Source organism: Danio rerio, chromosome 24 (genome assembly GCF_052040795.2).
Source record: "Danio rerio strain M-AB ecotype USA chromosome 24, GRCz13ab, whole genome shotgun sequence".
NCBI classification, from domain to species: Eukaryota; Metazoa; Chordata; class Actinopteri; order Cypriniformes; family Danionidae; genus Danio; species Danio rerio.
Genome location: NC_141044.1, coordinates 16078958 through 16094562, shown reverse-complemented (window position 1 = coordinate 16094562; position 15605 = coordinate 16078958). Strand labels below are relative to the sequence as shown.

Sequence of the window (15605 nt, the reverse complement as noted above, 5' to 3'; positions counted from 1 at the left end):
GACCAGCGCAACCTTAATTTCCCTGTTTTCTGCCACGTTGTTAAAATGGCAAATTCATTTGCGCCACTTTGTGGACTCATGGGTGTTCCTGTCTAGTTAAAAAGTGTGTCAAGGCGCATTGTTGGCATTTTGAAGAAACTGAAATAGACTTAAAATAGACTTTTTTCTTTATCCACAAAGAGCGAAAGAAAAAGTAAAGAGGTCAATTAGAAAAGGTTCATTCTTTATTCTTGAACTGCAGATAATCTGTTTAACTGTTTTATGCTTGCGAAGCGTTCCGTTTTTCCACTTACAAAGTCTGCTATGTAAATAGCAAATGTACCAGGGTGCGATGCAACTGACTCTTAAAGGGAATGGAAAATTAGACTCTGATTGCTTTATTCTCAAAGCACACCCTTATCTCTTTAAGAGAGTAAGCACAACCCTCTTAGACCATGTGCCACAGTGCAAACCGTAATTGTCCATGGATTCAGACATTCCCTTAATGCTTTTGAGCCATGCGCTTTAGACTTTGCGCCTAGATCGTGAAAATAGAGCCCAAAGAGTCAGTAAAGGGGAGTTGTTGGTCCATTGTTAAGTCAATTGGATTTGAAGAGCCTATGTTTTAAATGGAAGTTTCTTCCTCATTGTAAGTTAATGGGCAAATTTGGGGTACTCCTGCAATTAGGGGTACAACTTACACCACAGTTTGATGTAGATTACAATGTAGATTTACATATGTAGATTTACACAGCGTGGCAGCCTCTTCAATTGTGGAAGATCACATTTCTAAGAATTTCTCTTTCGAAGTTTTTATGCGTCAAAATTTGGTCCAATGTTAAGCCAAAGTGATTTTTCTGAGGTTTCTGGGCCAGTTTCTGGAAAACCGAAAGCCAGATCAGTTCAAAAACATATAGCAACTCGAGACAGACCAGTTTAAAGGTCTGGCCTGAAGTTTGGTAGTCATAGTATTAAAGCTCAAGGAGGAGGAAGAGTTGGTACATTTTTGGCTCAGAAAAAGTTTAAGTAGCATAACAGTATGTTGGCTTTCTCAAGATAATATCATTAAAGAAATTAATTACAATGTAATTACATGTAAGTATTTAATCAAGCATATGTAGAGTATTTAACATTCAAGTACATTGTAAAAAATGATTAATGACAGTCTAAGTACATATTAGATAAGGCCACTTAAAGTGTGACCCTTGATTTACTAACATTTCTTGATTTATGGTTCAACTGATATTTATTTTTATTGTCACTGTTGAAAGCTGTTGAGCTGTAGTTCAAAGGAGTGTATTTATTTAAATATAAAACCTAATTAAATAACTTTTATTCTTATTAATAGTTAATATAATTAATTCACTAAGAATCAATTGAATACTTCTTTACTGAATGAAAGAATAAAATAAAAATTTACAACATTTTGAATGATAGCTATTATCTGGATTCCACAGTTTAATACTCACTTCATTTAATTATTTAAATGTGATCTTGTAAAATGGGAACAATCTTTAGCACAGGTTAATCAAGATTTTTTTTCCAAAGCTGAATAGAAGGAGTAATAATTCTGTCAAAAGCTTAAATACTGGACTGTTTTTAAAATGATTGAATAAGTAAGTTATTCATATTTAAACAGACTGAATTCTGATCAGTAAAACCTCTATTCTCTAGTTTTAGCTTCACAGGTGAGCTACTCAGAATTTGCCATCTTTAATGTGTTCATCTGAGCGAAGATGCCACTTCCTCGCCTGCTTGTGTTGGCAATAAAAGAGCTCTACTAAACGCCAGCGCTTCATAGCGTGTGACAGAAATGATATTGACGAGTCTTAATTGAAAGAACATCGCCTTAAGTCAAGCATTACCTATCAAGATGGTGTCAATTAGGCCTCCGAATGCAGTCGGGCCCCCGAGGGCCCATAGCGATCACTATAAAAGCTGCTGTTTGCTTTAGAAATGTGGAGCAGCAGCTCGGAAATCATTCTTTAATCTGCGGCGGAGCGTAATAAGCTCTAAATCTTTTTATCAGCAAAACAAACAGAGCGCCGAGAATTATTTCACAAACAACACACAAAAAAGAAAAGCTAAGAACAAATGTACTCCCATTCTCCAGAGAGAAGATCGAGCGAGGGATGGAAAAGGAGAGGGAAAGCAAGCGAAAGAGATTCTCTAGATGTGGCCATCTGCTGGGCACATTCAGCAAACATCGCAGAGTAAACACGGAGGAATGCCAAAGCCACCTTTATTTAGCCAAACTTATGCAACTCTGTAAAAGTGCTGATGGACGTGTATTGCAACATGAATGGAGCCGGGTGGGCCTCGCTGTCCCACTGCGGGAGCTTGCATAACTTCCTACACAAAGGGTCCAAGCTCATCGTGAGGTGTGGACACTGAAAACGGACCCACACACACTGAAAAACGGTGGCACTGCGAGCTTGGCCGCAAATCCCCACACACTGCTCCGAAGAACACAAAGCTGCTTTAGCGGATCCTATGGCTGCTCACACTTCAGCTTCCATCGGCAAACAATGGGCTTTTTCAGTGGGGCAGCACTGCGAAAGCTTTACACAAGGCCTGTTTGTGTGCACGAGTGTGTGGAGCCCGGACGAGCCCCCGGGAGGGGCTGCTGGGGGTGGAGAAGGCCAGAGAGTTTTCCCCCCTCGCTGGCCTTTTGTCACAAGTGGTTTTTAATTAGGTGCATTATAGCGTGCGGGTGTGAATTGTCCCTTCCTTCGGCCGTTTCAAACAGATGGAAGATCAAGCGCACAAGCACGCAGGCTATATTTGGCATCCGCTTGGTGTTGATTCGGTGACGGAGGACCTCGGAGGCTATAAATACCCCAAAGAGGAGAGGGGTGTGAGAGGAAGATGGAGCGGCTGGATGGGTGGATTCATTCAGAGCTGGGCGTCCTGCCGGATTGAGACGACTGACGGAAGCGGTTGCTTTGCACTAGTGAGAGTGGTTGAGCTATTTAAAGGGGTAGTTCAACTAAAAATAACAATGTCTTTTTTATTTTTACGTATCTCAGCAAAATATACAGGATTGAAAAAAATAATGAGTGTGTGTCTACTGCTAAAACAAAAAGCTCATCTTTCATCTGATGGAGGGGGGGTCTCCACACAACTACCATTGTGCAGCATCCACTTGGAGGATGTGTTGGCAGCCAAAGGACAATGATGCTAGTGCACTCAGCTAAACTGTAGGTGGAGTGCAGAAACTAAAGGGAGTCATACACCAAAGCGCCGCTCGCAGCGCCATGCATTTCAGAATTCTAAACATAGGTTTCTATCAGGGCACACACTGGCCAGGACACCGGGGTTACACCCCTACTCTTTACGAGAAGTGCCATGGGATTTTTAATGACCACAGAGTCTGGGGCTTGGTTTAACGTCTCATACGAAAGAAGGCGCTCACTGACTTTATGGTGTCCCCTTAATTATACTGGGGCATTAGGACTCACACAGACCACACGTTTAGCGCCTCCTGCTGGCCACCACCACTTCCAACAGCAACCTAGTTTTCCCATGTGGTCTCCCATCTAGATACTAACCAGGCTCAACCCTGCTTAGCTTGGGCTGCAGGGTGACATGGATGTTATTAGTTACTTTACTTTAAAAAAAAGTGAGTAAACCCATTGTAAATGTGAATTTTTTGAATTGGTACCTACTGTACAAGCTAGTGTGCTACAAAAACTATGACAAATTTGCATTTAAAAGGCATTAACATCCAAAGCTTGCGGTTGCCACTTCAGCCTCAATGGGTAAACATTTTTTTTCACGTCACCTCATATTTGAGTTTCTCATATAATTTCCTGACCACCACCTCACAGCAAGAATGTCGCTGGTTCGAGGAGAGGATGCTTGCTGCACAGCCACTTGGGTGAAGCTCAATGGGTTCCTCCTCCTATAAGCTGTTTTAATGAAAGGTCTCTAAACCCAACCCCCAGTGACATGACTTGTACAAGAAGTGCAGCTTGCTAGAGCACAGCTCTGCACACAAGGCTCTGAAGAGAGTACCACTTAAGGCTGATTTATACTTCTGCGTCAAACACCGGCGTATGCTACGGCGCTGACGCATAGCCCATCGCCGTGGCCGTCGCCGTCACTGACGTGCACCTCTCAAAAATTGTAACTACACGTCGCAACAACGCGTAGCGCAAGCTCTGTGATTGGTCGGCTTGCTAGCGGCGACGAGTCTGGGCGGGACCGAGAGCCGCGCGAACGGCGCGAGCGATTGTTTACAAGTGTGGAGTCCCGTGAAGGAGCTCCGGATGGAAAGTTTTGTTCTGTGTTTACCTCATAGTTAAAGTTGTTGCACGTCCGCCGATTCCTGCCTCAAAATGAGCAAGTTTGAGTCACTTGTACATCCAGGAAGTGTTCAGAATAGCAAAACAGAAGCGAAGAAACTCGACACAGAGGAACATTTACACCTCACTGCCCACTAGCGTTTCGAAAGTGTTAAAGCAGACCAACGGAGACAGCGCGCAGAAGTATAAATGCACAGCCACGCGCGTTGCCTGCGCCGTGAGTTGCGCCGGTCACTTGACGCAGAAGTATAAACCAGGCTTTAGGTTTGAGTCCCAGCTGGACCAGTTGGCATTTCTGTGTGGAGTTTGCAAGTTCTACCAGTTTTCGTGTAGGTTTCCTCTGGGTGCTCCCCCTCAGTCCGAATACATGCTCTATAGGTAAATTGGGTAAGCTAAAATTGTCTGTAGTGTATGAGTGTGTTTGTGAATGAGAGTGTATGGGTATTTCCCAATACTGGGTTGCAGCTAAAAGGGCATCCGCTGCGTAAAAACATATGCTGGAATAGTTAGCGGTTCATTCTGCTGTGACAACCTCTGAAATAGAGACTAACCGAAGGAAAATAAACAAATAAATGAATGATTTCCTGACCAATCAAATGCTCTCTAGTATCTGACATGCCCCGCCCTCTTCATAATCCGTCTCATTTGCTTTTCATTTGATGTGCTCTATCTCAGCCACTCTCACTGGCAGTACTGTGATAAAAATGAAGCACTATTTGCTATTTATAAGTGGGAGCTACTCTATGTCCCGCCCTGTCTTCGTGTTTCAGATAAAATTATGGCATAATTAATTATTCATTGAATAAATATGCACATTTTAATGCATTTTTAAGTTGCAGTTTTTATAATTATTTACTTTTTATATAATTTACTTAATTCTAAGGCAAAGAATTTACTCACTTTTTTTAAGTGAAGTCAACAAGCAATGTGTTTACTCACTTAAAAGTTAACTAATCATGTGTTTACAGTGTACTACTGATTTATATATATATATATATATTATATATATACTACTGATTTTTATATATATTCTAAAAAAATTTTTTCCAGTTTTAGTTTTCACAAAAACTACAAAACGAAAGCTAGAAAACATATACTAGCTGATTCAAAATGAATAAACGGCATATAAATAATACTAAAACAACACAGACACATCATTATACTTGAGCATGTTTTTCATGCCAAACATATTTGCAAGATTTGAACCGTCACCTAATGAGGTCTTTATTTAGCAATGGGATGGGGATGGATTTAAACGTCAAATGACAGCCAAATATTTTAACACAAAATTCTTTGTTTTGAACAGATACAAGAAGCCATTCACTTCGACTCTGCCACCCTATACATGGCTCAGGCTGGACTCTTCCCAGTTCGTGTCTGTCTGCATGCACTGTAGAGCCAGTGTAACCAAATAAACACAGCACAAGAGACCCACCTCCAGCATCATTGGTCCAAGGGCATCTTTGTCAATAACACTTTGGCCTGTCGACGACACATCAGCCTTCTGCACTTCATCCTCATTGGCTGCAGCAGCTTTCTCTGCAGAGAAATAGAGAGATGCAGATAAAAAGAAAGAAGAAATGAGTCACTGACATCAACATAACAGTCCAGAATAATTTGACTAATAATTTCACACAATGGAAATCATATTTAGAGGGAAATTGTTTTCAAAATTTTATCATTTAAACCACCAGCTGTAAAGGAAATACCAGAGTTTTCAGACTATTAGCCCAATCGAAATACAAAATGTCATATGCAACTTGGTCATTTAAACAGTATTGGACACCTAAAGCCTTTAAGTACCACCTGTGTGAAATACAGAATGAGAGCAACATCAAATCCATTACTGGACAGCCAGATGTGTGCAATTCAAATTATATGGTTGGATAAAACAAACCAGTGTCTCACTAGTAAAGTTTTATTAGGTTAGTGCTAAAACACTACACTAAACTACAATAGATATTTAAAATTGATGCTGTGTTGCAAGCCAATGAAGGAATTAAATTTTTTATGTGGAGGGGCCATTAACTTTGAGAATTTCTGAGATTTTCAAGCATTTTTGTGTTTGTGTTTGGGCTGCAAAATATATCGTTTTAGCATAGATATCACAATATACACATTCGCTATACCCACATCGCAAGATATGCAATGTTTAGTCTAAATTATACAGTAAGTGACCATAAGCAACCGAATTGCATATAACTGTATGTATACAGAAAAAAAAGTTTTTCTAACAGAATTGTTGTCCTGTTTCTAGTCCGAATATCTATTTTTTGAAGCGAAACACACAATTTTTAAAATTCCTTCATAGGCAGATCATCTTACTTGTTTAAATTAAAAACTCTAAATTTTGACTTATTTCTTCTGAAGTTAAAATGTCAACAATATTTTTACTTGATCTAAGAATGTTTAGATATTTGGACTAGAAAGAAGATAAAGTAGTAGTAAGAAAAGTATCTTTTGCATTGTGATTATTTAATTTTTTCATCTGAATACTGTTAGACTTGCCATAAAACTGTCAAATAGAGCAATTCAAACCATCGTAAAAATCTAGAAACTTAGAAACTATAAAGTGTTAGCTCAAAATACCCATCAGATTATTTATTATAGCCTCCAGAAGCTGCCCATTTGAAGTCTGAGTACATCGTAGCTTTTTTTGTAGCCTATGGCTTTAAATGCAAATGAGCTGCTTCTTCCCGCCCACCGTTTCTACTTGTATGCCTGCTTCTCCTGTGTTATGTCAGATAAACAGCAGTCAGTAATAGCGACAAACACAGATGAAACTGAAATAATGTCTCTAGTTAAAAATACCAAGTTAGTGTATTTGATGTATTTGTGGTGGAGTTTATTCAAGCCTTTTTGAAATGATGAATCTTACACAAATGCCATTTGCAGAATACACACATACCTTTATTGACACTATGTGGCTATGGGGATTATTGTGGTTAAGAATTGCATAGCGATTTTACCCTCTTTATTACAAACATGCTCTGTTAATAAATCATAATCAATCTGTGTACTATTCAATAGTGTTACTGAAATTCATACAAAAACTGATTGAATATTCACACACATTTACATAATTAAATAAATAGGCTCATTAATAAACATGTTAAAAAGCAAAATAGGAAAGTTGACGTCATTTCCAGCTTCCTGTGATTAATTTGAGATAAGTAAATGCTTAAAATGCTTTACTAAACCAATCATTTTAAGCAAAATATATTTTACATCAAGAAAAGTCAAAGACACTATTCGTATTGGTCATCTGCTAGTCTAAAACCCAGGCAAGTTATTTGGCCAAAGATTCACCATGAATCACAACAAATGAAGCATTTTCCCAAAATGACAGCTGCGGGGTAAAGTGTGCCAGAAGCGTTGGGGTAAGCTGTGCCAGTGACTCAACCCTTAGTGATAAGCTTCACAAACAAGAAAAACACAGGTCTGAATAGGAAATGCATCGATTTACAAAATGTCCTTCAGATTTTAATGTAAAATTAGATTTTGGAATAAAACAATTCAAGTGTTCCCCCCTCTTCATATTCATAATTTACATAAAAAATTACATTTGTTTCTTAAATTGCTCCCAAATGATTTAAATCACCCCTTGCTCACCCTATTTGACAGGACATTTCTATTGCACCTAGTTATAAATGTGTTCCTCTAATTTCACTTGATAGCAGACATCCTGAAATATAATTAGGCACATTAGTTCTACCTCGGTCTCCTTTCTCCTTGAATAGAGGACAAGTTAAGCAAAAATTGGCACCGCTTACCCTCTCTCCCCTACTAAGTGAATATGGTTAATTTGGTCCAGAACCCAATCCTTGGCTGGAAACATCAACATTTCCATAAAAGAATCCAAAACCCTTCATTAGATCCTGCCGAGTTTAAGTGTTTTATTTCCAAATTACATTAAAGACACTTCATGTGGTCCTGCTAGCTTGAGCGTATTAGCATTTCGTGAAAGGGCAGCGCTTTCTTTCTCTGCTCACTTCAGCGTTTCATTTTATACTGCGCACACACACACCTTTTAAACCTCTTTTCGCACTCTATAATACAGCCGCGCACTTGTTGAGACATGTTGTTATGGCACATATCCGGACCTTAGCAACGCGCGAGGCAGAAGCTGTCAGGCTAAATGGGTACATGTGAAGCCTCACGCAGCAGCCATGCAGCCGGCAGCCTGGACATGAATGAACCGTCAACACACTCACAGACGCCAAACAAGCCATTATATAAAGAACAGAGAACGTCATTCTCTTCAGCAAAGTGACATGATTTGTAAACAACGTCAGCTGCAAAACAAAGCACACATGATGGAGCTAAATGCAGAGGGAAATTGGTTTGTCTGAGTCTAGGATAGGGTTCGCTGGATAAAAATGGCTAAACATTGACAAAACAATCAATGAAATGTATGCATTAAAACATTTTCATCTGTACAAATTGTGAATAGAATTGTCTAATACAAAGATTTAGGTCACGCTTTATAATAAGGTGCAGTTTTTTTGCTATTAATAAACTGTTTATTATGATTTTGCCTCAAACACCTAATTTGCTGGTTATTAATAGTTTGTAAGGCCGTATTGGGTTTAGGTATTGGATATTATTAGAGATGTAAAATAATATTACATTGCAGAATATGTACTATCAGTATTAATAAAGAGCCAATATCTTAATAAGAGACCGATAATGAATAGGCATGGAACGATAACCGGTTTTAAGGTTTACAGCGGTTTGGAAAAGTCAAGATTGTAAAACCACAGAAATTTTCTGTTATACCATTCCTAAGGTATATAACATATAAGCAGTGTTGGGTAGTAGTGTCGCTACAAGTAGTGACACTACTAGCTTAACTACATTTCTCAGTAGCGTGTCGGTAGCGTTGCTACTTTCTAAATCAAATGGCTTTTCAGTAGTGAAGCTATTTTATTAGTCAAGTAGCACAGTAGCGTCAACACAAGCAAAATTTACCAATCGCGGATTTATAAGTGACAGCACTGACATTCACGAAGCTGTGAGGCCAGTATCTAGCCGATTAAAGTAAATCTATATTATGGCCAGAATGACGATTTCTTCTTCTTCCTAATTTTTGGTAGCTGATAACAAAGTTTTTGGTGCGTTACTGCTACCTCTGGTGAAACTTGCTTAATGGAAAGATGACTGAGGGAGTTATTTCTGAAGCAGAAATCCTCATCAACATACCTCGAGAAGTACATGTCACGATGCAATAACTTAATTTCTGATGCTGTGCTCAAAAAATAATAATAGTTTAGTATTTATACACACTATAATGCTCATTCTTAAATATTTCCATTTACTATAAATTACTATAGTATTTTAAATGTGTAACATCTGGTTTTATTGGATTTTTTGTTTTAGCTGTTATATACTACAATGTGTTTCTGTTTAGTACAGCATATTCTTTACAGTAAATAACTGAACTATTATGCCTCATATGTTTTATTGACAGTTTTGTTGATCACTAAGATAAGATTGACTTGGATTTAAGTTGCTTCGATTTAAAAAAAGAAAATTGTAAAAATAGCTTAGATGTAGCTAAGCTACTTTTGCCAAATAGCTTTTAGCTTATCTTGCTACATTTCCCAGGGGGTAGTTTTAAAGCTACATTTTAAGTCTAATAGCTAATAGCTTAGCTCACTACATTTTTCAAGATGCTTGCCAAACACTGGGTATAAGGGGTTTTATACAAGTTATTTTTGTGTGTTGTAAAGAAATGTTGTGTTTCTGAAACTAATGAGGATAGCAGGTTTATTTAGTATAAAATGTTTAGTGTTCCAAAATATGATAAATATTTCATAAAATGAAATATATTGTGTTCAGTAGGGAAAAAAGTAGATTTTTTTTAAATCAGACATTTAAAAAGATCTTATTTTAGAGCAGTGATCCTGTGAAACTGTAATATTTTTATCCAAGGTTATCATCCCATCAGAATATATAATAATATATTCTGATGGGATGATAACCTATATATTTCTATATCGCCTATTATTTTAACAACATGAACAAAAAACGAATATGAACACAGAAAATATTACAAAATAAAAGCTTGTTTAAACAGTAATAAATACTACAATAAATAAATAAGGCAAGAATACCACTGCATCTTTTGCAATAAAGACATTCTTGCATCATTAATTATTGTTTATAAATGTACAATTTTAATAAATACTATTTTGATATAAACCACTAACAACTCCAATCCTCAATCCCCCCAGACCAATGTAACTTCCTGTCTGTATCCATCCATAAAAGTGAGTAGTCGTCGGGATCATCAGCGGATACACTGGGCTCACAGAGGACACGATAGAGAAGCAAACTGTGCTGGCATGATGGGTAGCCATATGGCAAAGAGAGCGGGCCATCCATCAGCCTCCCCCTCAGCCCGTTCTGGGATGCTCCGAACGCTGCTCTTCCCGTATATGAGCACGAGTGTGTGTGTGCGCGTTAGGCAGAGATACGCATGCGTACACTGCTGATGATGAGTGGATGCGAGCGTGTTGTGTGTCAGCAGGTCTTTGCGGTGCCCAGCAGGGACTGGTAAACCTGCACAGCTGCACCAGAGGTTTGGTGATAACTCATTCCCTCTCTCATTTCAAACCTGCTCTTCCAAGAGGCGACAAAAAAAAGGTAGGTTTATGTCTGTGATAGTTGGGGCGTGTCATTTATTTTAATAACAGATGTGTAGTTTGATTGAAGCTTCTGGAATCTGGAATCTTTTGGAATCTGCACACAATCAGTTACAAGGAAAAGCCGCGCCCCTGACTCTGCACTCAGCCAATCAGTGTACAGGTTTGATCATGGATACTGGGTCATAGCTCTCTACAGGGGAGGACTTCATATCATGTCATCATCTGGGTGTTGTTCAGTCACTAAAATATATAAGCACTGACTCACTATTGAGAAAATCAAATAGGTATTAATACATAATGCAAGACCCTCTAGTTTTTCACGACTTTCTTTGTGAGTTTGTGCGATAAAAATTCCTGGCTTTGTGGTGGTAATTCTCAGAAATTTAGATAAAAAATTTTATATTTATATAAATTATATATTTATTTATCTTATTTACTATATTAGGTAGCCTACTATGTTAGGTGTGCAATCTGACACTATGACAATGACACAAATCATAGAAATAAAGCTTATATATTTTGGTCTCTTGTCAAGACAAGATCTAAAACAGATCTAAAATGGTGGGAATTAAGCCAAAGGAAAGCTGTATAACCTATATATTTATCCACGATTTTACTTTCTCTCAGATTTCACTACCAGGAGCATCTGACATGTACCTCACTCAGGACATGCGTTTGTGCTTTCCCTACCGTAATACATCGAATACACGGATTGCAGTAAAACTCATCAATGGTAGGGAATCATTTTTTCTCCCATTAACTGCAGGAAAAGAGTTCAGCGAAAACATTTATCGATTTGCTGCAGATCATAATATCAGCCATACATTTCAAGCACAAATAATGCCCTTCAATTCGGACATGTCCAGCGGCCATCATCCTTGCACCAATCTCCATCATTGTAAGCTGTTTGATTTACTGTATTTTCCACTGCTCCGTTTGTTAGATGAGAGTTTGCGTTTGTCAAGAGAGACATACGTTTAAAACAATGCTATGCAGCAGAGTTTTCAGGTGTGGCCCAGAATTTACATTTTGATGCACCCCTTAAAAATTGATAACATTAAAAATATGCATTCAGCAGCCAAAAACAGCATGTCTGTGTCTGTTTAAACATTGTGCATCATTAAAATCTATAAAAATTAATAAAGACACAAGGTATAGTCATATAGGTAAAGTCAGAATTGTTAGCCCCCTTTTGATTTTTTTTTCTTTATTTAAATATTTCCCAAACAATGTTTAACAGAGCAAGGAAATGTTCACAGTATGTCTGATAATATTTATCTTCTGGAGAAAGTCTTTTTGTTTTATTTTGGCTTAAATAAAAGCAGTTTTTATTTTTTTAAACACCATTTTAAGGTCAATATCATTAGCCTCTTTAAGCGATATTTTTTCGATAGTCTATAGAACAAACCATCGTTAAACAATAACTTGCCTAATTACCCTAACTTGCCTAATTAACCTAGTTAATCCTTTAAATGTCACTTTAAGCTGTATAGAAGTGTCCTGAAAAATATTTAGTCAACTATTATTTACTGTTATCAATGCAAAGATAAAAGAAATCAGTTATTAGAAATGAGTTATTAAAACTATTATGTTTAGAAATGTGTTGAAAAAAAATCTTCTCTCAATTAAACAGGAATTGGTGGAAAAAATAAACAGGGGGCTAAAAATTCTGACTAACCAAACTTATTATTATTATTATTATTATTATTATTATTATTATTATATATTTTTTTGCCAATTGTTAGAAAAACATCCAGTCATTTTACTAGAAACATACACCACTGGAAACTTCATGCAAGACCAGAATCATTCCCCATGCAGATTTCATAATGGGTTAAAAACAGACCGTTTTTGTCTGTAAAAAGATGGCAAAATGCTGCTAATGTAACAATAATTAATAAAAAGCCTTCTTTAAGGCTTGTGAGACTTAAATTAGTCACATCCCAAATATTTAGCACACCCTTAAACTCACTAAACTACCTCTTAATTTAAGTGACCATTTAAATCTTCCATTTTTAATTAGAGGAACTGAGTAAAGAATCTCTCTGAAGAAACATTTGTGTCTGACTAAATGTGAGGAACAGAACCGTGAGGCTTCAAAACTGTATTTTCAGCAGATAGCAGCTTCTGCTTTAAAGGGCTTCCTGTGAGTGTCAGTGATGCTGTGTTTCCTTTACAAGGAAAGCTGACTGTTGCTCTTTACACTCGAGGCCTTGTTTACAGGCAAAACAGGCCTGTTTGTGTCTTTTTCGAGGCGGTTTGAGACTGTACAAACACAGTTGGAGCAGTGTGTGATGCTGCAGAGCGCTGGAGGAGATGAAGGAGGGGTAAGGGACGACAGCAGACGCCGCCGACCGTCGCTCTGTTAGCTCACATTGCTCAGCATTACATAACCTAGAGCTCAGTACATCACAAACAATCTCCATCACAGCCCAGGCACAATCAATGCACACACACACACACACATAACACGTCAACTAGCACACAGTCTCGTCAGCTGAAAACAACACAGATACTAATTTGGAGAGAAACACACAGTGGCAAAGAAATCCAGTCTTATGGTTTATATAAATAAATAGATCAGTCTATATTTAGAGACTTCAGTTGTTATGAGATAATCTGCTCTAACGCTTCCAAAAGCAATTATATCTGTAAAACTGTTAAAGAAACTATTAGCCTAACATGCTAACAAGCACTGCACCTGAATCTAAATCTTGTGCTAATAATTATGTTGTCGATGATGCACTGATAATGCAATACAACTAGAAAATACTTAACAAATCTAGAGGAATAATTCTATTGTGACTTCTAATCAATCCAAGTGATTGGTTTCTTCATGTTTTTTTTCTAATACAGGCATGAATGCAAGCTGCAGGGCTTTCTGTGTTTTCCACCAGACCAAATGTGCTGTTAGCATGATGCTAATCTGCATAAGCACCTGCTGAAAGTCAATCTGGAATTGATGGATGGTTTGACTAAACTTGAGAGTTATGGACAAAAAATAATATTATTAATAATATTTATAAAGTATATATCTGTATTTTGGGGCTAAATTTCAATGTACACTAGGGCTGCATTTCTGCAATATAAATTGCAATATAAATACATTTTTACCATACTGCAATATTTGGACAGAACTTCTTAAATTAAGTTGACTAGGCTGATTCTGGATGGATTAAATCATCTACATAAATAAAAATACAATTTCAAGCATCAGATGTGATGCAAAGCTGAAACAAAAGAAAAAAAAAAACAGTGCTTTACAGTCCAAATCAGGGCTTGGTACCGAAACCCGGTGCCATTATGGCATTATAGTGTCCATTTTTTAAAACTTTGCATTTAGGATTGTCAACACTGAAACGGAACCCCAGTTTTTCAAAACATTTCCTACATGCTGGAGTAGTCTGGACACCAAGCATAAAGTAACAAAACTTAAACGTTTTAAAACAAAAACACATTCCTGTAAATGGAGTATTATTATGAAGACAAGTAAAAATGTAATCAGTTATAAAAAATGCTGTATTGGTTTTCTTACCTTGCTCTTTAATTTGCCGAATCTGTTTCACGGTTTCCTTTAGGATTGCACATTTGTCAGGCTTGACGTTGAAGTTGTCAATGTCATTGAAGTTTGCGAAAATCAGCTCGGCGAGCTCCTCAATGTACTTATTTTCATGTTCCCGGTTACGTTTTTCTGTACTTCGTTTGGGACTGTGAGAAGAAACACAAATTACAATTACTAAAAAACTAAAATCATAACAAAAATGCTTTAAAAATCCAGTTTTAATGTTACTTTTTCAAAAGAGTTATGCATTTTTTATTGAACGATTTGTCAATATTTAAAAAAATATGTACATACATTGTGAGCAGTGTTGGGGTAATGTATTACGCATAACAAGAGTTACGTAATAATATTATTTTTTCTAAATATTCGAGTAAAGTACTTTTGAAAAATTTTTGAGTTACTTCTATAAATACGGCTTGTTTATCTATAGATAACATTATTCTACTATTATTTATGTGCTTTTTTAAAAGGTAAATGAAGGCTATACAGTTAAAAAAACAATAAAAAAAACCTGCAAGTTCTGATAGAGATCAAGCTTTAGCTAGGTCACTAAAAGTATGGCTTAAGTAACTCAAAAGTAATGTAACGCATTACTTACAATAAAAAGTAACCAAGTAACGCAACTAGTTCCTTTTTTGGGAGTAACTCAATATTGTAATCTAGGGGGGTCATAATAAATTGTTTCTTCGTTGCAGACCCTTTCTGTTGAGAGCGTGACCAATCATAGGGGTGTAAGAACTTGCTCGACTGGGCTCATAAAGCGAGCGGGATATTTACTTTTGTTTATTTGCTATGAATGCTCATGTTTTTCTGTGCAAGTCCTTGAGTTTTTAAAGGTACAGTTCATATATCTGACTTTGTATCAAAGGACAAAATTACATTACAAATAATATACAAATATCCATATATTTCTAAATTTTTCTTGTGCTGTGAAGTAAAATCTAAAACTGTTTATGAAAAGCATCGTAAATGCACCGTGATGCACTGAGATATCCAATTGAACCAAATCGATGGCATGATAATCGTAAACGAAATGAACCATGAGACCAGTGTAGGTTCACACCTCTTGTAATGATTACTTTCTAAAGTAACTTTCCCCTACATTGA

General features: G+C 37.1%; 1 protein-coding gene across 8 annotated transcripts in view; it reads right to left on the bottom strand.

Annotated features, from left to right (window-relative positions):
- The window catches only part of ncoa2 (nuclear receptor coactivator 2), a 216080-nt gene that overhangs the window by 91952 nt on the left and 108523 nt on the right, over positions 1–15605 (bottom strand). For all 8 annotated transcript variants that reach the window (XM_087308936.1, XM_087308938.1, XM_087308940.1 and 5 more), the window contains 2 exon segments: positions 14472–14644; positions 5722–5825 (listed from right to left, as the gene is read on the bottom strand). In XM_087308936.1, coding sequence (XP_087165062.1) covers positions 5722–5825; positions 14472–14644 — 277 coding nt within the window.